This window comes from Phoca vitulina, unplaced genomic scaffold (genome assembly GCF_004348235.1).
Source record: "Phoca vitulina isolate PV1807 unplaced genomic scaffold, GSC_HSeal_1.0 scaffold27, whole genome shotgun sequence".
Lineage (NCBI taxonomy): Eukaryota > Metazoa > Chordata > Mammalia > Carnivora > Phocidae > Phoca > Phoca vitulina.
Genome location: NW_022589730.1, coordinates 1,025,315 through 1,047,004, shown reverse-complemented (window position 1 = coordinate 1,047,004; position 21,690 = coordinate 1,025,315). Strand labels below are relative to the sequence as shown.

General features: G+C 50.4%; 1 protein-coding gene across 3 annotated transcripts; it reads left to right on the top strand.

The window, feature by feature from the left end:
* Positions 1-462: 462 nt before the first annotated feature.
* Positions 463-21,449, top strand: SALL3 (spalt like transcription factor 3). Of its 3 annotated transcripts, none has more exons than XM_032422692.1 (4): positions 463-624; positions 12,214-15,135; positions 15,352-15,692; positions 16,785-21,447. In XM_032422692.1, the coding sequence occupies exons 1-4, from the start codon at positions 543-545 to the stop codon at positions 17,214-17,216; spliced, it is 3,777 nt and encodes a 1,258-aa protein (XP_032278583.1). In that variant the 5' UTR covers positions 463-542; the 3' UTR covers positions 17,217-21,447. The 3 variants fall into 3 exon arrangements, with proteins under 3 accessions (XP_032278583.1, XP_032278581.1, XP_032278582.1); XM_032422691.1 differs by lacking the exon at positions 463-624 and adding an exon at positions 1,250-5,406 and having other exon boundaries at positions 16,785-21,449; XM_032422690.1 differs by having other exon boundaries at positions 12,214-15,692; positions 16,785-21,448.
* Positions 21,450-21,690: the final 241 nt, after the last annotated feature.

The window sequence follows — 21,690 nt, the reverse complement described above, 5'->3', positions numbered from 1 at the left end:
GCCGGGCCGGAGCCCTGCCCGCGGCCGCTCGCTCCGGGAGGGGCGGCCGGGCGGCGGGGGGGCGCGCGCGGGGCGCGGGCGGCGGCGCAGACTCTCTATAAAGGGGCGAGCCCGGCGCGCTGGCGGAGACGGCGCCGCGCGGCCGCCGCCAAAGTTTGCCGCCTGCGTCCTGGGCAGCGCGGCCGCCGCACCCCGCGCCCGCCGCCCCGGGCCCCGAGGAGCGCCCGCGCCGAGTCGCCGGGCCGCCCGGGCCGAGATGTGAGCGCCGCCGCGCCGGGTCCCGCAGGCGCCCCTCGCCCCGCGCGGCCGCTAATTGCGAGCGCGGCCTCATTTGCATAGGCCGCCGAGTCCGCTGGAGACCGGCCAATCGGCGCGGCCCGCCGCTAATGGCCATGCATTATTCACCAGCCTAATTGCTCAGCCCCATGCGCGGCCCGCGCAGCCGCCGCCGCCCGCGCCCCGCGCCCCGCGCCCCGTGTCGTCCCCGCCGGCCGCCCCGCTGATGCCGATGTCCCGCTCGGGGCCCGCGCGCCGCTAGCAGCATGTCTCGGCGCAAGCAGGCCAAGCCCCAGCACCTCAAGTCGGACGAAGAGCTGCCGCCGCCGGACGGGGCTCCCGAGCACGGTGAGGGGCCGCGGGGGTCGGGTCGGCGGGGGTCGGGCGCGGGGCACCGCGGGCTGGGGGAACTGCTGCTCCCGGAGCCGGTGCGCGGTGCCCGGCCCCGGCAGGCCAGCCGCAGGAACCCTGGTCCTCCCCGGAGCGCGCGGCGCGGAGTTGCGGGCAAGTAAACTTGGTTCGGCTGCTCGGAGTTGGGGCGCAGCGCGCGGACGCGCCGGGGCTCGGGCCGGCTGGGGGCCCGAGCTGCCCGGGCAGGCGGGTTGGGGGGGCGCAGGGGGCCGCGCCGCCGACTCCGCGATGCCCTCCCCGGCCCCTGCGCACGGACGCTGGGCCCGGCCTCGGCCACCGCGCGACCCCCGGGCCGGCGCGGCAGCGGGGACGTGTCCGGGGCTCACCTACCGCCGGACGCGGGCCGGGGAGGCCGCCGCCCGGTTAGCTTTGTTCGGAGCCCGGCCCCGGGGCGGTGCACGCTCGGAGCGGGGCCGCTGCCCTGACCCCCGGCCTGCCCCCCACCGCGGCCGGCTGTCGGCCGCCTCGTGTGCCCCGAGGGCCGTGAAGCCGGCGAGGTCCCGGCGCGCCGACGAGCCCGGATCCCGTTCCGAGGCGAGTAGGAAGTCAGTGTCGCCTGGCCTTTCTAATGGCCGCCTTGGGAATTAAGCCGGCCGAGCCCCGCCGCGGCGTGGGGGTGGTCCTTGCACGCGGTCGGACCCGGCACGTTTCTGGCGGCTCCAAGTTTCCTCGGGCCTTGCCTGTGCTGGGACGCGCCGCAGGCACCCCTGCCGCCTGTAGGCTGCCGGGAGCTCCGTCCGCATCCCGAAGGGAAGGTAGGAGCCGCGGGACTCGGAGGCTGGCGAGCGGGGGACCGGCCCGGCTGCGCTTTGCCGCCCGCGCGTCTGCAGGTCCCCAGGGTGCGCCAGGGGCGGCCGGAGCCGCGCGGAGCTCCGACCGCAGCGCCTGGAAAAAGCAGGCCGGCCAACTTTTCTGATTAACCCATTGTAAGTTGTCTCGAGGCAGAGACGCATCTTTTTACCGTGAGACTCGGTGCAAAAAAAAAAGAAAAAAAGGAGTTTAAGAGTTTATCGCACGCTGTTGTAAAGTTTGGCAAAGCAGGTATGTGTCCACGTCGGAATGGGGAAAGGGAGAAAATGCTTATAACACGGTGGGAATTAGTGAATTAAATAAAATTAGTGAACTCGTTAGGGTCTTTTTGTCGCTGTGGAGGTAGGGAGTCTTATCTGTAGCCTAGTCACCCAAGATTAGAACAGCAGATATGCTAAAAAGAAACGCTTGCATATGGTGGGTAGATTAAGGACAAAGAATCTTTTTGTCATGGAAATGGATTTTTTTTTGTTTTGTTTACTTCATCACATAGAATTTCTCACACTTGGTTTGTTTTGTATTGCTCTCAATGACTACATGATCAAATGAATGGATTTATTTCTGCCGAATGAGAAAGACAGTCTTTCCTTCAAAAGAACTACATTGCATCCCAGTGAGGAATTTTAAAGCTTTATTATTGTGGCTCCTGAATAGCTTAAAATCGGCTTTCACAGCCGCCCCAAAATGCAACAATGTAAATACTTCTCAGCTTTGTAGGGTCGTTATCAAAATGTGCAATGTCTCCTTTTATTAAAGCATATTTTAATTAATAGAGTAAAACCCCTTGTATTTAACAATTAACAAGCTGAGGCCCTGCTATTCATTTTTAATTTCACGTCAGAAATGTGAGCATGGTGAGCCTAATAGTGTAAACATGTTGAGGGATATGTAGCCTATATTTGAAAACCTAAGATGGAGTAAATTATTTACAAGTTCTCTTTTGAATTCCTCTTGTTACTGAATTTATTTAGAGGTGAAACGTATTCAGGTTTGTTGTGTTTTTTTTTTTTTTTTTTTTTTTTTTTTTACCCATCGTAGGATTAAAGTTTGTCAGGCTTGGGTTTTTCACAGTCTTTGGGAATTGTAATCAAGATATTGCCACAGTTCCTGATCATATTTTGCAACAGGCCAGAAATAGCCTGTCTGGGGCTGAGCCTTGGTCAAGTAGTATGTTTCCTGGATTGTTTTAAAGGTACTTTAGGCAAACTATTTAAAAAATAGTTCTTTCTGATTTAATTATTCTGAAGCTGATTGTTCATGGAGTATAAAAGATACTCTGTTCTCCGTTCACTCAAGGAATGCTCATGGATGTATTACTTTGTCGTGCTGATCGTTATTAGTAAGATAACTAGAATATTTTTTTAAGAGGAAGGGTCCTGAAAACTCCCTTACTCCAGCATGAATCAGATATTCTCAAAATTGTAAATTTGTTAAATGCAATGGAAAGAAACAGACTGCATGAAGTTATAAGAGAGCTAAGTTAGTTTACAGTGTTTTAGAGACAAAGTAAATAGTTCTTTTGTATCAGTTTGGGCGTGACATATTAATAAAGCAGTAGATGCATGAAGTAAAATTGAAGGCTATTGATAATGCCACGAAAAACACGTACAATTTTTAGTACAATATGGGGGAGAGCAGAGGAGCACAGTCACATTAATTTACAGTAAAAAGAGATTGGTTCTTTAAAAAATATGACTATTTCTCAGGCTTTGGTTTTTAGGCAAGCAATGAAATATAGCTCTCCAAAAATAGCATCAGTGTTACCCAAACCTCATCATGGAAGAAATGAAATATGACGTATCTACAATGAGAAAAAGTAATAATGGTTGGTGTTAAGTTCTGAAGTTATCCTGTTGTAAAATTTATTTGAAGGATGCCTGAGACTTACTTTCTCCGTAAGAACTATCATTTAAAATTGCAAATTATTTCATTCCTGTTTCTGAAAAATTAGAAATAAATGTGATGCAGCTTTAGAATTCAGTTAAATATATGCCACGGATAATGAAATCTTTTGAGCCAGCTGAATATTTTTGTTCTAAGAAAAATTAATTAAAACTTCTGACAGAACAGCACTTACACTCCTACTAAGAACTTTAAAAAAGTGTGATATTGTTGTCCTTTGTTGTATAAAATACAACTTAATAAAGATGTATTTTATTGTCGTTAGAAAGAAAATATGTATTTAAGGAAGAACAAAAGGATATTATAATTTAAACCAATTTGCCATCCTGTATTTTGTTTGTTAGCACTAATTGTTTCAAAGTGTGTTTTTATTTTCTGCCAACTTACAGTCGTATGGCTATCTTAAAAATCCTTTTAAATGGGGTGAGCGTGTGATTTAAGAATTTACCAGTGGTATTCACAGACTGTGTTTAAATTAAGGGAAAGAAGGCCACCAGCCCTCGGTGAAGAGATCTTTTTTCTTTTATCTGTATATGCATGGTTTGCCTTGAGTACCCCCCCCCCCCCAGCCCACACTGCACACATTTACAATTCAGCATTCCAAAAGCAAACAATACAGAAGCCACTTTCTACCATTCGTAGGCAGATTGTTTTCTCTGAAACATGAAAGGTGAAAAGTAACTAAGGGGGGCGGGGGAGGAAAAGAAGAATTTGCAAATATTTATTTTTAAAATAACATTTTAAAAACTTAACCTATTTAAAAATGCATCATTTGGTGGTCAACAAAAAGCATGCCAATTCCCACCTTCCAGAGAAGGAACTGATTCTGTAGCAGTTAGGGGGTTTTTATGTACATTTTAAACTTCCACAACACATGCATAATCCAGTATTTTTAGATCTGTTCAGAGCCAGAAAAAGAAGAAGGCATGTACCAACAGCAGGAATTACTTAGCAAGCTGATTATTTTTTTGTATACAAGATGATGGCAAAAGCAGGCAAAAGTGGGTCAGATTTCATTTTCAACCACAGTGTGTAAGAGGCTTTACCGTTCATCTCAAGGTAGCTCTGAGAACATTGGGGGGGGGGGCGGAATTCAGCAAAGAAGGAGTCAAGGTGTCCGTTGTGTGTGCTGGACATCATTTAGAATTTAGCATTCGTAAGTGTGAGAACTGACACAGGGTGTTTTTGGTGTGTTTGGTTTTTTTTTTTTTTTTTAAGTAAAACAAGTCTTAGCTGCTGATGACCTTATGCACCATCTTTTAACGTTGCAAAATAGTTTCAAGGAGGATACTTTCTGCATAATATTTATAACAGGAAGGGTTTTTTATTTTATGTTGTTAATTTTTATTTTCCCACATGATTTTCTTGACTAGTTGCCAGAATAAGACCAAAATATCTTACTTCGTCTCCTAAAGATGTGATCTAATCCTGCTAGTCCTGGGACAGGTTTGTAATGACAGCGTATGCTAAGTTACTTCACATTTCATACAAAATCAGACATAAGTAAAATCTATGTAAAATTGAGTGTTTTAATATTACTTTATATAAACCTCTATATTTAAAAAAAGCCCTGACCTTAGATTTTTCTCTTGTAATTTGGACACTTTCATGACTTAAACTATAGTTAACTGTCAGTGTGATTGCCAAGCAAACAAATAGGTCCGGTCACGTTACAGAAAGTGTAAAATATTAATTGAAATAATGAAATAATGTAATGGGCTCTGTTTATGTGAGAGATTAAGATTGATTTGTTTGTTAATTAAAGGGGACCCGGCGGCAGAACTGTCCACCAGAGACCTGCCGGGCACCAGCCTGGTGTCTAAATCCTGTCGTCCGTGGGCCTGTCTTTTCCAGTCACCCCCGGTTTGGCCAGGCCGACCATGTGGCTCCCTGCCCCCTGCTCTGCCGGAAAGCGTCTGGCCGCCCAGCGCCGAGCCGGGCCTGGCCTGAGGTCTGTGGAAGGGAGGCTTGCGGAGTGGGGGAGCTTCCGCCTGGCGCTCCCCGAAGGTGGGTGGTTAGAGGCGCCGTGACAGGCCTTGCTGATTTAACCTTTGCCTGCTTTGCCCTGCCAGGGGTGGCCACTAGATGTCAAGCTCATAATACAATTAGTGCATCTGTGCTGTTGACCTTGGCAACAGGACTCAACACTGTTCTATTAAGTGTTAACACTGAGTCTGAGTGTTAACTAGAGACCCACGAGTCGGCTCCGTGCTGCACGGCTTATCAAATGCCCATCTCGTTCAGCACAAGTGTTTATAGTTCTTCAAGAAGAGAGAACGGGCTTCTTTTGTGTGGCTATTACATCTTGAACTGTTTAATTAACCCTGCAGGTGCCGCGGCACTTGGTCTGCGTTCGCCGGCCTCCCTGGTCCTCCTTTCGAGAGTGACCTCTTCTCGGCACCGCTCGGTAATTCCATTGTGCGGCTCCTGTGTGGGCACAGCCGCGGGCTTCAGCGGCCCAGGGCGGTGGCTTGCTTTCCCCAGAGGATTTTGTGCCTACGTAGAAACTTAGCGGGAAAGTGCTGACAAATAATGGGAATGATTTAATAACCTGAGCCCGGGGGCAAGGCGGTTACAGTTCAGCAGAGCCTCGCTCCCGGACACAGTGCAGCTCCTGCTTCTCCAGGCTGTTTGGACCCAGGTGTGTTTGTACGCCTAAGTGGCTGTGCTTATTTATTTATTTTATGTGCAGTGGATTTGAAAACTGGCTGCGTGGGTGAGGGTAGTAGCGTGGGCCCTCGAGGAGGCGCGCTGCGGGGCGGCACGTGTCGGGTCGGACTTGAGACCGTCCTCATCCGAAGCAAAAGTGACCCCGCGCAAACCTTGTTTTCGCCCCTCACCGAACTTGGGTGGGGATGGCTTGCGTCGCTGACCTATTTCGGGAGTGTTTGCGTGTGTGGGCACGGACGGTGATGTGTGTGTCTTCCTCCGGGGCGTGCCTGCCCCCCAGCATCCAAGCGAAGGAGCTGCAGTACACGCCTCGAGCGTAACCCGCATCTTCCTCTGCCGCGGCGTCGGGGCCCAGGTGAAGCCAGTGTGTGCTGTGGCTGCTTCCATCTGCGTGTGTCCATGAAGGAGACGGTGTTTTCCCTCCCTGGTGCTTCACCACACAGATGAGAAGCTGCACATGTTTTAAACAGAAGACATTTGGTGGCTGTGCCACAAGTGGTCGTTACTTAACAAATCTGAGATGTGGGCCCCTGAGTCGGAGGGAGCCCGCGTGCCGGTCAGTGCTGGCGTTCAGCATAACAAGAGTGCCCTCCACTGTTCAGCTCCGCGCACACAAGCCTGGAGGTCTGGGGAAAAGGACAAAATTTTTCTATTGCGTCTGGAATTTCTTCTACATTGTTAAACACAGTAGGGGTCTCTATTTGTCTCCTCCTGTTTCACAGCTTGGGCTCAGTATGTGATAATTCATCTTTCTTTATGGGATTCAAAGCTATCATAAGGAGTTAAAAAGAATTAATTTGCAAGGAAATAAGTGTCTCCTAACAATTTAGGAAAACTTGAAAAATGCTTTCTAGATTTTTAAGGGGTGGTAAAGGCAAAGCAGAAAGTACCTTCTCCTTTCCTACAGACCCGCGTGGCATTTTATAGTTACTAATTAAAGTGGAAAAGTTAACATCCCTTCTCCCATACTGAACCAGTACTGCTTCTCCTTTTGTTAATTGTAGGGAATTAAAAATAGGTAGCAAAAGTGTAGCAGAGTAACCGTGAGCATTTGAGGTTGATACACAAAAAGATGAAACACCCATCTACTATGTGTTTGTAATCGCCTAGCTTACTTTACCAGGCGCCGTAGTCCTCAGGAGAGAAAACTGAAAAGCCTTGCGAGGAGCTGTAGTTGGAGATTTTTAAAGGAAGCATTATGTCTCAGAGGTTCTGAAATATATTCCAACAATGCTTTTCACTTGTGGCCTTAAAAAGATCATCCCGGGTGTAAATATCCTGCCTGTCTTCTGCCACGTCATTCTTGAGAAGACCGTAGTGTGCCTTTACAGATAGTGAAAACATGATCCGTGCATATTATGTAACAGACCAGGAATTAACACAGAGAAAAATGAAACCGTTTTGGGGGGCTCCTCTCACACTGAGGGGTTTGTTCCTAAGAACAGAAACATTTTTCGTAAACATTCTCTGTGTGTTTTATTAGTGAGAAGAAGAAAAAATCCATCTATTTTTAAGACTGCCATCGAAGCTATCCTTTTGTTAGAGGCTTTCTCTAAAACACTGTGGGACCCATTTTCCTTCTTCTGTAGAACCTGCTCCAGAATATTTGAACAGTGATAGAAACCCTGAAAATCTTCAGTGTAAATGGCAAGTGTGGGGATAGCTGTGAACTAGTTACACATTTCCTCTCGTAAACTGAAACAGCTTTATCTTTCAGCCTGTCTTCCCTCCTCCTGACCGCGTTCAGGAGAACCAATTCAGCTTGAAGCATGGCTGGGCCACGGATGACATGAGCCAAGGAGAGTTCCTCCCAGAACAGCTCTTCCTCACACGGATACGCAGCGGGCTCAGATCCGCGGGGCGCTTGCCAGAGGAGCGGCGACCAGACCCAGACGTGCTTGTTAACCAGGAAGGGAGGGTCCTGCCTGCGTGCTGTCGCGGGCGAGGTGCTGAGCAGGCTCCTGGCTTGTGCTGGTGACGCCGGGCCCTGTAAATTCCTGCCTCATCCCTGGCCTGTTTACAACCCCAGGTCTCTCCGTCCTTGAACAGTCAGAATGCAGAAAATAAATTACTTTGACAATAATGATAATGATTCTAATGCTTGTTTTTCAAACCCCCTCCCTTAAGACACAATTTCCAATTGCTTTGGAAATAAATTCCTCACCCTTCGAGGGTTGTCCTATTGTTACACTGGCTCACTGACATGCTTTTACCTTGAAATAAAAATTTGAAGCCATGTTCACTAATGGATGTAATAACTTCTATTTTTAACTACAAAGGCCAATTTAAAAAATGTAAGTTTAACTACAGGATGGCGGCATGCTTGTACATCCAAAGAAGTGTTGTCTTCAGACAAGGCAGGGTTAAAGGGTGTTAGAAGTTCTCTAAACTGTGAGCCGCATTCAGTTTTCCATATGGGTTTTCTTGTTAGAGAAAGTGGTTTTCAAAAAGAAGAAGACTCGAATGCTGCCATTTCAGCACATACATTGAATCGTGGTAGTGAGAAGAGCTGCCACAGCAAGTTAGAACAACTTTCTTTATGTCCCCCTCTGTTCTGAACACATCAGAAGTCGATGCTTTCCCTCTATACTTGCCCGCAGTCTTCCTCCTTCTACAAGCTCTGCCCCTGGTGAGATGGGCTCATCTGGGTTATTTCCTCCCGGTCAAGTCAGGCGAAGTGCTCATGCTTGTTGTGTAATGCCGTTCTCAAAACATGCAACCAGGATTACAATTCCATAATGAAATAGAGTTTTTATTCGTATGCATTGTTTTCAAGACTATCTCATGAAATGTGCGGTTCTCTAACTTTTATGGAATGCGAATCACCTTCAGATTTTGGTAGTGAAATAATCCTAGCTTACCTTGGTAGTGAATCATCTTAGCAAGTGAGAGTAACGATGGGTCGTGTTGTGTTTGCACAGACCCCAATTAAAAAAACAAAACAAAACAAAAATAGGTGGTGATTCTAAATTATTTGCCCCAAGTAAGAAATCCAAATTGTATTTGAAGAATTTTTCCTTCACTAATTGTAGTTTTTAAACTATGTTTTAGCTTTAAAAGGCAAATTTATTATGAAACTTTGCTTATAATAAGATCCAACAATTGTTTGTCTTGTTAGGTTCATTAACATAATGAACTGTTAACAGGTCCAAATGGCCAGAATGCCATTTTTACACAATTTCCTCTGCAGGTTTGCTTTCTTGCTTCAATTTTAAAGGAATATAAGTGGAAGGGTATTCTGCTTTGACAAGAATATCTTCATTACGTTTAGGTAATTATCATTTATAATTGCATTAAACAAAATGGCTTATTATTTGGTAGGAAGGGCTGAGATGCTCTGTGCAGTTTCTGTGGGTGAGGAACACCTGTGGTGTTTGCAGACCCGCCCGTGGGGGAAGGACATTACCTGGGAGGACACGTCCCAGCTTCCATGAATTTGGATGCGAACCCTAAAAGTCCTAGCGCATGAAAGACCAATGGAAACTTAAACAGTTATCTTTAAAGTAAATAGAGATTTGTTTGGGTCACTTAAGCTCTGAGGAAAACAGTGTAAAACAAGAATAGTATTTCTGTATTTCACATATTTGTTACACAGAATATCTGGGAAATGTTCATTTGTAAGGTATCATTTATTTACAATTAAGTTAATTTTTCTAACATTGAACGCACTTTCAGTCAGCCTAATTGTAAGCATTTATGCAGTGAATTGTCCCTAACACATAATCCACATAAAGAAAAAGCATTCTTTGAATAAGATCCACACAGCGTTTAATTGCATAAAATTTTAAATGTTTACACCATGTGAATGCTTTTCTGTGCCCTGTGATTACACATTTTATCTCTGAGGCGTTAAAGGTAGAAAACATTTCAACAAGTCAGCAATATTTAATTTCTTGGTATTTTTCTCTTTTAAAAGTATTAAAATAAAAATCTTTACAAGATTATAGCAAGCCTTTAATATCATCACTTTAAATATTGGAAAAGAACTCTTAAGAAATATTCTATTCTGTGTTTAGTTAGAATAGTTACAATAGTTACGATCCAGTGTAACATTGATTCCAGCCTGATTACTTACTGTATCAGGAACTATTTACCTGAAAATTTCAGGAGTTGTTTTTTTGTTTTTTGTCCTGTTCTATAACCTTAGCATGTTTAAAATTAGATTTTGCATACATTGAGCAAAGTTAAGTCCTCCCAAGTATTTATTTTGTTAATGTGCCTATCTGCAGTATAAATCAGCTGTGTCTTTGCTTCTAGCTATATTCAACCTCATTATAGACACCTATTACATTCCTTCCTTATACAGTAATGAGACTTCGTGCAGTCTGATCTTCAGCACTGAATTTAGTTTAAGAGTCTAGCATGTCTTTATGGGCTGCAAGCTCTAACTTCTTTTCCCCCTTCAGATGGTTTAGCCAGTTAAGAAAATGCTAATTGAACACGGCTAATAATTTTTTTAAAGGCATGTATAAATTACCTGGAAATAATGGCCTCGTGGAGAGCAGCTGACTAGCCTCGAAAAATATTTTTATTTTCTTCCCTGTAGAGGGACTAAGTGTTTTTACAGGATTTTTTTAAAAATCAGATTTCTCTACTAAAATCAGGGCCAAGTTACTCTTTTTCCAAAACCCAAAAAAGACAAAATATGGAGACTTCTTAGCAAGTATATTTGTCGCTGTTACAGCAGCAGATTATTTCCGGGGACACAAACTTGAGGATGTTTTGTTCTCCCACTCAGCTGTGCAGGGTAACAAAGAGCTGATCTGCAGCTGTCATTTGTCTCTGTTCAAACTGATTTGTTGCTGTCACTCCTTCTGTAAGTTGACGAAAAGCAGTTACGAGTCAGTAATACGTAGGCCAGCACATCGAGCCTGAGTAATTGCCGAGCACTACCTTTCATCCCAGCTACCAAAAAATAGGAGCTAGGAATGTGCTCGTGTGCTGATTCCTCGCTCCTGGATGGCTATTTATTTGATCAGGTGTGAATTAGAACTGTTCATTAAACATGGTTGTTATTCGGCACAAGAGGGTACGGGAAGTCAGGAAGTAGCTGCCCACAACAGTAATTAAACATGTGTAACCAATTAGAGGGTTTTCCACTATGGCGCAAGCATATAATTTGCCAAGTCTTTCTATGAGAATAGATGAAAATAGGTACAAAAAGTGTGTCTGAGTACAACATTCTCATGTTAAACATGTCAACATAAATGAACTTTAAATATATAATTTCTAGTTTGTTAACAAACCGCCGAACTCTATTGGCTAATCACAACAACATATAATTTTGGTTCATTTCGTCAAGAAATATTGCATCTGACAGAGCCAATTAATTGTATTAAACATGATTAATTTTAGGCCCAGACTATATGGATGATATTCATTTGCGCAAATCCTAAAACGTAGAAATGTGCCCTCTCCGTGAGGAAAGTACAAAGGACTGAGAAGATTCGGGATTGATTTGTTGATCAAACTAGGAGTCCGGGAGACGATTTTTCTGAGCAGGGATGTAAGAAGTGCTTATATTCTCTTTTGTTACATTTACCGATGAAAGTATTTAGATGAAGTTTCATACGTGAAATAAATGCCCATTGATTTGAAAGGTTCTATAGAATTACATTAAATGTGTGATGTCTCTGTGCCGTGTAAAGACAATAAATCTCACGGTCCAACCCTGCGAGAGTCACGGCGGCCGGCTCCCCTGTCAGGTGCTGACGTGAGTTTGAAAGGTTACGGATTAGTTTAGCAATGTTAAGTGAACTGGCAAAGGCATCTCTAATTTTGCTGGAAATGAGGAAGCCCGATGGTAGGGGGAATCCTAATGAGCCCATCGAAAGCTGGCTTTGTACCCAACAGACAGGGTGGCTGAAGATTGTATGAAAATATTGGAAATCAATGGCTTCTATGGAATTTCATTAAGAAGCAGTATCCACAATTGATAGAGCCTCATAATTTGATGGATTGTGCTGAGAAAATGATTAGCCAGCTAGAAAGAGTCATAGAATACACACTCTGGGACGTCAGGAACGTTGAAGTGGGGTAATTTGTACAAAATAAAAAATATTGATTTTACTTATGTGCGAAATTTTGAAATGGAGGTGGTTGTCTCAGGAGCCTCTGGCTGACGTAATCTCTTGGTTTTTGTAGCCGTCCCCGGGGACGGGGCCGACGATGGGGACAGCGGGAGCGAGGGCAGAAGCGGAGGCGAGGAGACAAACGTGTGCGAGAAGTGCTGTGCGGAGTTCTTCAAGTGGACGGACTTCCTGGAGCACAAGAAGACCTGCACTAAAAACCCGCTGGTGCTGATTGTGAATGAAGATGAGCCGGCACCGCCGTCCGAGGAGTTTCCAGAACCTTCCCCGGCAAGCTCTCCCAGTGACCGGACGGAGAGCGAGGCTGCCGAGGAGCCGGCCCCCGCAGAGAACGGCGAGGGCGGTGAGGTGAGGGCCCCCGAGAAGGAGGAGGAGCCCATGGAAGCCGAGCCGGCTGGAGACAAAAGCTTCCAGAGCCTGGGCCCCTCACACCCAGGGAAGCCGCCTCTACCTCAGATCCCCGAACCAGCTCCTGTGGCCGCATACAGCATGCCAAACACCAACGTGACCTTGGAGACCCTCCTGAGCACCAAGGTGGCCGTGGCGCAGTTCTCCCAGAACGCGAGGGCTGCAGGCAGCGTGGGATCCAGCAGCGGGGTGACGGCGGTGGCCATTCCCATGATCCTGGAGCAGCTGATGGCCCTGCAGCAGCAACAGATTCACCAGCTGCAGCTCATCGAGCAGATCCGCAGCCAGGTGGCCATGATGAACCGCCAGCCCCTGCGGCCGCCCCTGAACCCCGGGGCAGCCACAGCGGCTCAGAGCGCCCCGGTGCCGGCCTCCAGCCAGCTCCAGGGGCTGGCCACCCATTCGGCTCTGCAGCTCTCCGCCGGGGCACCCCCTGTGCCCGCGGCTCCTGGCCCCACTGCCCAAGCGGCTGCCTACGAGGGCCCCCAGCACCTGGCCCAGCCGGCCTCCGGGGCAAGCACCCCACACGTCCCCAGCGGGGGCCCTTCCGATACCGCCGAGGCTAGCGGGCCGGCGTCCTCCAGCGCGGCCCCGGCCTCCACCGCCCCGGCCTTGGCGGCCGGCACCTCCAGCGGCACCTCCCAGCCGCAGAACGCCTCCACGCCCCCCGCCCTGGGGCCAGGGCCCCTCCTCAGCTCAGCCCCCAGCCTGCCAAACCCACTTCTACCTCAGACCTCCGCCAGCAGCGTCATCTTCCCCAACCCGCTGGTCAGCATTGCGGCCACCGCCAACGCGCTGGACCCCCTGTCCGCCCTCATGAAGCACCGCAAGGGCAAGCCCCCGAACGTGTCGGTGTTCGAGCCCAAGGCCAGCACCGAGGACCCGTTCTTCAAGCACAAGTGCCGATTCTGTGCCAAGGTGTTCGGGAGCGATAGCGCCCTGCAGATCCACCTGCGCTCCCACACCGGCGAGAGGCCCTTCAAGTGCAACGTCTGCGGGAACCGCTTCTCCACCAAGGGCAATCTGAAGGTCCACTTTCAGAGGCACAAGGAGAAGTACCCCCACATCCAGATGAACCCCTACCCCGTCCCGGAGTACCTGGACAACGTGCCCACCTGCTCCGGCATCCCCTACGGAATGTCGCTGCCTCCAGAAAAGCCCGTGACCACCTGGCTGGACAGCAAGCCCGTGTTGCCCACGGTGCCCACGTCGGCTGGGCTGCAGCTCCCGCCCACCATGCCCGGGGTCAGCAGCTACGCAGACTCCCCCAGCCTCACCCCTGCAAGCCGCTCCCCGCAGCGGCCCTCCCCCGCATCCAGCGAATGCACCTCTCTGTCCCCTGGCGTCAACAGCTCTGAGTCGGGCCTCCCGGGGACTGCCGAGTCCCCACAGCCAGCGCTCAGCGGGTCTTCTCTGACCAAAACCGAGCCCGTGAGCCTGCCTTGCGCAAACACCAGGGCAGGGGAGGTCCCCACCACGTCCGCATCCGCGGCCCTGACGGACAACAGCATCTCCACAGGCCTGTGCAGCCCGGTCCTTCCCGCCGGCTCGGACCAGTTCAAGGCCAAGTTTCCCTTCGGGGGGCTGCTGGACTCCATGCAAACATCAGAGACGTCCAAGCTGCAGCAGCTGGTGGAGAACATCGACAAGAAGATGACGGACCCCAACCAGTGCGTCATCTGCCACCGCGTGCTGAGCTGCCAGAGCGCCCTGAAGATGCACTACCGGACGCACACGGGGGAGAGGCCGTTCAAGTGCAAGATCTGCGGGCGCGCCTTCACCACCAAGGGCAACCTGAAGACGCACTTCGGGGTGCACCGGGCCAAGCCGCCGCTGCGGGTGCAGCACTCGTGCCCCATCTGCCAGAAGAAGTTCACCAACGCCGTGGTGCTGCAGCAGCACATCCGCATGCACATGGGCGGCCAGATCCCCAACACGCCGCTGCCCGACGGCTTCCCGGACGCCATGGACGCCGAGCTCCCCTACGGCGAGAAGGCGGCGGACGCCGTCAGCGGCTACGACGACGACGCGGACGAGAACTCCATGGAGGACGACGCCGAGCTGCGGGAGCCCGCCGGCGACGCGCCCAGGCCGCTCCTGTCCTACGCGGGGTCCTGCCCGCCCTCGCCGCCCTCCGTCATCTCCAGCATCGCCGCCCTGGAGAACCAGATGAAGATGATGGACTCGGTCATGAGCTGCCCGCAGCTGACCGCCTTGAAGTCCATGGAGAACGGGTCCGGGGAGAGCGACCACCTGAGCAACGACTCCTCGTCGGCCGTGGGCGACCTGGAGAGCCGGAGCGCGGGCAGCCCGGCCCTGTCGGAGTCCTCGTCCTCCACGCACGCCCTGTCGCCCATGAACAGCAACAGCGAGAGCTTGCACTCCAAGTCCCCGGGCCTCAGCAACCAGGAGGAGCCCCAGGAAGCGCCTCTCAAGACCGAGAGGCCGGACAGCCCTGCCCCCGGCCCCGAAAACGGAGGCGCGCTGGACCTCACGGCGGCCCCGGCCGGCCGGCCGGCCATCAAGGAGGAGGCCCCCTTTGGCCTGCTGTTCCTGAGCAGAGAACGGGGTAAGTGTCCGGGCACGGTGTGTCGGGTGTGCGGCAAGCCCTTCGCTTGCAGGAGCGCGCTGGAGATCCACCACCGCAGTCACACGAAGGAGCGCCCGTTCCTCTGCGCGCTCTGCGGGCGCGGGTGCTCCACTGCGGGTAATTTAAAACAGCACGTGCTGACGCACGCGGCCAGCGAGCCGCCGTCTCAGTTCTGTGACCCCGACTCTGCCCTAGGTCCCGGCCAAACCGCTCCTAGCCTGGCTGCCGGCTCCGCGCCCGCCATGATCAAAATGGAAGTGAACGGGCACAGCAAGGCCATCCCGCCGGGCGAGGGCCCGCCGCTGCCGGCCGCCGGGCAGGTGCCCCCCGGGCCTCCGGCCGTCATGAGCCCCGGCCTCGCGCCCATGCTGGCCCCCCCGCCGCGCCGGACGCCCAAGCAGCACAACTGTCAGTCGTGCGGGAAGACCTTCTCGTCGGCCAGCGCCCTGCAGATCCACGAGCGCACGCACACGGGAGAGAAGCCCTTCGGCTGCACCATCTGCGGGAGGGCCTTCACCACCAAGGGCAACCTCAAGGTAAGGCGCGGCGCTGGGCTGAGCCCTGGGGGTCGGCCCGCCCCGTACGTGCTGCGGGCGGGGCCTGCGGGAGCCCGGGGGCCGTGCGCGTGCACGCGGCGTGTCGGGCGTGCGCACGTGCGAGCGAGGAGCAGGTGCTGAGCGCCGCGGACCGGGCCTGCCCTCGGGGCTCGCGCGGCCGGCTGCGGGCTGACCGACCTGACCGAGCGCACAGGCTCCGCCCCTGGGCGGTCCGTCGCGGGGCCTGGACACAGGACAACAGGATAAGCGGGGCTTTTAAACACTCGCTCGAGATAAAGCAGTGCGCGTCCCGGGCCCAGGCCAGAGCTCGGTTCTGCCTTCGTGCACCTGGCTGCCGACAGGCCCGGCCGGCGTCCGGGGGAAGCTTCCCAGCGTGAGCGCCAGCGTAGGGTTCCCGTTCAGGCTGACGACCACGCTGTCCGTTCTCCCTGTGGGGTGTGGACAAGGTGCTCAGCACTCCTCGCTAAACATGCCCCCTTCTGTCCACCTCGCGTGCCTGTCCGGGCCGCGGGGCACTTTTCAGAGACGGTGAACAGCTCGAAGCCTGTGGCCGCTCCTTCCTGGTGGGACAGGAGCCGCCGGAAGTCTCTGCTGGCCACACGGGCCCAGGTGCTCCTTCCGCGTCAGGGGGCAGGTGACTGTGGGGCCCGGGGAAGCTGGGAGTTCAAGTACACGGCCCTCCAGGGGGGCAGGGCAGAGGCAGGAGGGCAAAAGGCTCTGTGCCCTCCGAGCTCTGCAACCCCCCGGGGGGCCTGTGGACTGTCCACCGTATGGGGGAACCTTACTGTGTCGAGCTCGTCCAGGGAAAGAAACATTCATGAAGACATTGACTGGTTTTGCTTTTTGTAGAAAGAGAAATATTGCACATTTAAATATAAGATGCTCAGAAAAGCTCCCCCAACAGTGTTCTGTTGTCCCTAACTGATGCTCAGAACGGGAAACGGAAACCGATTCTGAAACCGCTGCGCTGGGTTTCTGGACAACACGCGGGCCGCGCGGAGACAGACGCGCACCTGCCTCCGGTGCTGGGCTTGCTCACCTGTGCCTTGTCTCTCCGTGTCTCCCACGCAGGTGCACATGGGCACGCACATGTGGAATAACGCCCCCGCGAGGCGCGGCCGCCGCCTGTCCGTGGAAAACCCCATGGCTCTGCTGGGTGGTGATGCCCTGAAGTTCTCAGAAATGTTTCAGAAGGATCTGGCAGCGCGAGCAATGAACGTTGACCCAAGTTTTTGGAACCAGTATGCTGCGGCCATCACAAACGGCCTGGCCATGAAGAACAATGAGATCTCTGTCATCCAGAATGGCGGCATTCCCCAGCTCCCAGTAAGTCTCGGTGGAAGCGCCATCCCCCCCTTGGGGTCTCTGACCACCGGGATGGACAAAGCGCGCACCGGCGGTAGTCCACCCATCGTGGGTTTGGACAAAGCAAACTCCGAAACGGGAGCCAGCCGTCCATTCACGAGGTTTATTGAGGATAACAAGGAGATTGGTATTAACTAGCTGTGCTCGGGCTCCGCCCGTCTGCTCTGTCCCGAGCGCACGCCGCCAAGTGCGACCATCAGGCTGCGAGGCCCTGTGCCCCAGTTCCCCTTAAGATGTGACCCGTAGCGGAAAACACGCTCACCGTGTGGCTGCTGGAAGCTTGTCTCGGACGCACTGCATGGTACTCTTTCCACGGTGAGCTTGACTGTTCTTGGGAACTCTGTAACCTTTTAAATAAATTTAAGTCAAAAAGAGAAGTCCTTGTAAAACCGCCTTGGGAATGGAAAGGGCTCAAACCACATCCACTTCGTTCCTCCCAAAACCTAATAACCCCCGTGAGGGAGAGAGGGGTCCCCTGCGTGTCCCAGCGACACTCACTCAAAGGTTTTGTTCGAATTAGTTAGAAACTTGAACTCTGTTTTTAGACTGTTGAGGATGTGGTCCGGTCCTCCCAGCGCCGTCTTCTGGCCGTACCTTCGTCTGTAGTATTTATAATGTTAAGATTATGCGGGTAACAGATAATACAGCCCCAACTTTCAAGGAAGCTTTTGTACTGCAGAATACATCTGGCTATGTGATTTTTTTTTTTTTTTAAGCAGAGTTTGTTTTACTATAAATAAGTGAGTTATTTCAATGCAGGCAAGTTGTGAAGTCCCACTGGGAAAGACCGCATGCTTTCGTGTGCAAGTTCCTGTCAGTGACAAGCCTTTTTTTGTTGTTGTTCCTTTTTTTTTTTTTTTTTTTTAATTTAAATGTTTGTAGCTGCTATGTGGACAATTGTTCCCTAGTGTGGTCTGTAGCCCAGCGATTGGGAACAAGTTACAGACGAGCATCACCGTAAATTATTCACAACATTATAAGCAGTTGTGAGGAAATATTTCACGTTATCAAAGTTGTACAATAAAAAGGTAATGTTTGTATAATGTGGTTGCGAACTCTTAATTTATACTATTGCACTTTTAGTATTTTGTATTAGGGAGGTTTGTCTATAATTTGAAAACTTAAAAAGATGTAAAGTATTTTATAAATAGTACTTTGGTTTAAGGAAAATGAAGAAAAAAACTGTCACAGTTTCTTGTTTTGTCTTAAGGTGGAACACTATGAGAAATCTATGCCACTTAAACAGAAAAGCCACCAAGACTTGTCTGTTCCTCAGTAAACTAGGGCCTGCCATTTCTTAAATTAAAATGATTTATTTAACTTTTCTACAAAGCCCATTTAAAACCCTGACCACCCCTAACACAACTCTGATGAATTAATCCTAGGACCGTGGCGCCGCGTGGAGCTAGCGGGCTCAGAGAACGTTGTGAGGGCCTGGTGCTCCCGCAGCCTCCCCGTCCTCTCACACCCAGACAGGATTCTGACTGCCTCCGAGCGCCGGTTCTCGTGTACAGTAAACTGGACAGAAAGATCGATGTCTGGCAGTAGAATCAGTCACCACTGGGACATTTTCTGATTTATTTATTATCTTCTCAGATGAAAACAAAGCACAATGTCGTCCGATCGTTCAAAATACAGTCTGAAGCTGCTGACTTTGTTTAAACGGCTTGGCGTAAGGAAGGGGACCGCTGGCGGGCGCGGGGTCGCGGTCGGGGTCGGGGCCCGCACGGGCGGTGTTGTGCTACCTCATTTTGTGCGCTGCGAGCGTGCTGGAGTCCGGGACGGCGCGCCTCCTCCCACGGCGCCGGCCCCGAGACGCCCCGGAGCAGGAACCGGACAGCGGTGTCTTCTCAGCTAGAACAGGGACACAGGACAATCCTTCCACGCGACCACAGCCACGTTCAGCGTGCCACGTCGTCGTGTCCTGAAGACGCCTCACTCCACCGGCGTAGCGGTCTCCTCCTGTCCGAACCCAGCGCTGACCCCTTTAGCACTGCTGTGTCCGCGGTGCAATGATTTTATTATTTATGTGTCCTTTATGGTGTGATTTTTTTTTTTTTTTTTTTGGTTAGGATTTGGTACCATGTAGTGTTCTCTCTTATCCCAGAAGGATGTGTATATAACTTAAAAAAGAAATGTAAAGTGTTGTAAATAAGATGGCTCGTGAAGGGACGGCGAGGCGTGCCCCCCTCTGTATTCAGGACCAGGCCGTCCCTCTCTGCGTGGTCAAGAGAGAGACTATTTTTCTACTGCAGCACCATGTAGGGCTGGGGCCCCCGGAGCCAGCCGGCGTTCTTACCGAGATCCAATATTTTTTATGATAAATCTGTGGCTCGACACATCTACTGATTGAAATGGATGTCTTAGACTAGGTTACTATTTTTGTCATATGGAAATGAATAAAATGCAGGATGTAATATGACTTCTGAATTGCGTTCCTTGATTATTCGAATGGAAACCGTGGAATGTGAGGTCCTGGTCGCTGATGGTGGATGTCATATCCGTGGTGTTTCTCCGAGGAAAGTCAACGAGGGTTGACAGCTTAGATTTAAGCAATATCTATGTGTATCTTGATTGGTCTTGAAATTTTTATTTTTCACTTTTTTTCTAAAATAAAAATGCAACCTCCTAACGGTGGATTTTTTTTTTTTACATCTGTGATGGACGAAGATGTAGTAGAAATTACCTCCTCGTTAGAGACTGCCGGCCGTGTCCCAAAATGACCACACTCTGAATTGCCTTCCCATCGTCAACGTTAAGTGAAAGTATTGGCTCTTGGGATCACTTGAGAAATAAATCGCTGTGGTCAAGGCCCGTTCCAGGTGGGGCGTGGGAGGGGAGGGGCTGCCCGCACCTGCTGTCCCCTCGCTCCAGATGGAGGATGTCTTTACTGAAAAGAGGCTTTACCTCACCAGTAACACTTCATAGGACTTAAAATTTTAAAAAATGTAACAGCGCCTGAATTTCAGCATATCCAACCCATTTCCTTTTCCAATCACCCCAGGGCCCTAGAAGCTGCAGTGATTTTTGCCTGGGAAGTGTGGGGGGAACTACCTGTCCGGGCCAGCCTTCCAGCCCAGATCCCAACCTTAGGGGCCAACCCATGTTGGTTTCAGCGCTAGGATGGAAATTAGCAAACAAGAGCGGACTCAGTAAGACCATAAATTCAATCTGTTTTTTAAAATGGTAAGGAAGTAAAAGCTCTTGCCGTTTGAAATAATATAAATTAAAACGCAGGAAACATGGGACCTACTTATTTCAAAAAGATTTCCAGGGTAAAAATCCAGGGCTGTTGCAGCTTAACAAGCCCGGATATTTACTTCTTCCTGACATCAACTCTAGTGCGCTCAGACCATGCATCCAAGAATCATAAATGCCAACAGTCCCTAAAAATTATTTATTTAAATATATTTCTATTCTAAGTTCATTACAGGAACCACTAACATTTAAAACTAATTAAAAAGTATTGCTGAAGGGCTAAGAAGCAATTGTTTTTAAACTCGGCACTGTTTAATTTTGTCTGCGTGGAAGCGTGAAGGCAGCGGGTCCCCCTGCCTGCCGCTGCCCGCCCGGCCTGGGCCTCCCACAACGGCGGCCAGCCTCAGGGGCGGGTCTCTATCGCCAGGTGGCGCGTGCGTTTCCAGCCCAGCCGCTCCACGGGGCTGTATTTTTTGTGTCTAATGCCACGGAAGCCCAGACCCCTCGCTTCTCTCCCCCCCACCCCGGGCATGCTTGCGGCAGAGTGACAAAGTCACCTGCGTGGAAGCCCGTGTCCAGCAGGCCAGCCCACCTGGGGGCCTCGGGGTTCTGTCTGTCGTGTTAAAATCCTGGGCTCGTTGGCTGATGACTGGTGCTGAGGAAGGAGCAGGCAGGCACTTGTGTGTCTTTTGAGAGGTCTTCTGACCCAGCGCCTCGGGGAGAAACAGGCCATGACGCGTTTCTACGGGCGGGTCTATAGGCTGACTTTTCAGCTCTGTTAAATTCCATCTCCAGAATATTCTATACAAAAACGAGGGGAAAAATTATATTCCCCTTTTCTTTTCCGTGCAGCGGGGAAATCCTGGTGTTAACTTGGGCATCCTTCACAGAGGGAGGACTTTCAAGTGCAGCCACCAGAGGTGGCTTCCTGGCTCTGCCCACACTTCTGTTCCACGGGAACAGGCTTGGGGCGTCAGTGCCCCTGCGCCATCGGGGCCAGCGGGCTCCATGGGGCACAGCGAAGGGCGCCCGGTGCACCGCGCTGGGCCGGCCCCACTCTGCTCCCTTACCTACTACAACGGTAGAAGCTGGGGGCATTAAAACCCTTTCCATTTCTAAAATCCAGGGTGGTTTTTCTTTTTTTGTTTTTTTCTTTTTTTTTGAAAGAACTACCACTAATGTATACCTTCCTTTTTCCTCCCAAAATTCACTAGACAAATTGACAGTATTTATATAGAGAGAAAATACAAATGATTACCTAAGAATATAAATATGAAAATTCTATTACAAATGACTTTGCTAAAGAAAATCTGTGGAATCATTTCTGGACCATGAAAAAATGTGTTGGTATCTCTGATTATTTTAAATCATTGAATTTATTGAAGCTTTTTAAAATTCAACTATATTTAAGGTA

Excerpts from the sequence above, each read along its gene's own strand:
- SALL3 (XM_032422690.1), top strand. The coding sequence starts at position 543 with ATGTCTCGGCGCAAGCAGGCCAAGCCCCAGCACCTCAAGTCGGACGAA. Across the intron at positions 625-12,213 it reads GGACGGGGCTCCCGAGCACG|CCGTCCCCGGGGACGGGGCC; the intron begins GTGAGGGGCCGC and ends TGGTTTTTGTAG. Across the intron at positions 15,693-16,784 it reads CCACCAAGGGCAACCTCAAG|GTGCACATGGGCACGCACAT; the intron begins GTAAGGCGCGGC and ends TCTCCCACGCAG.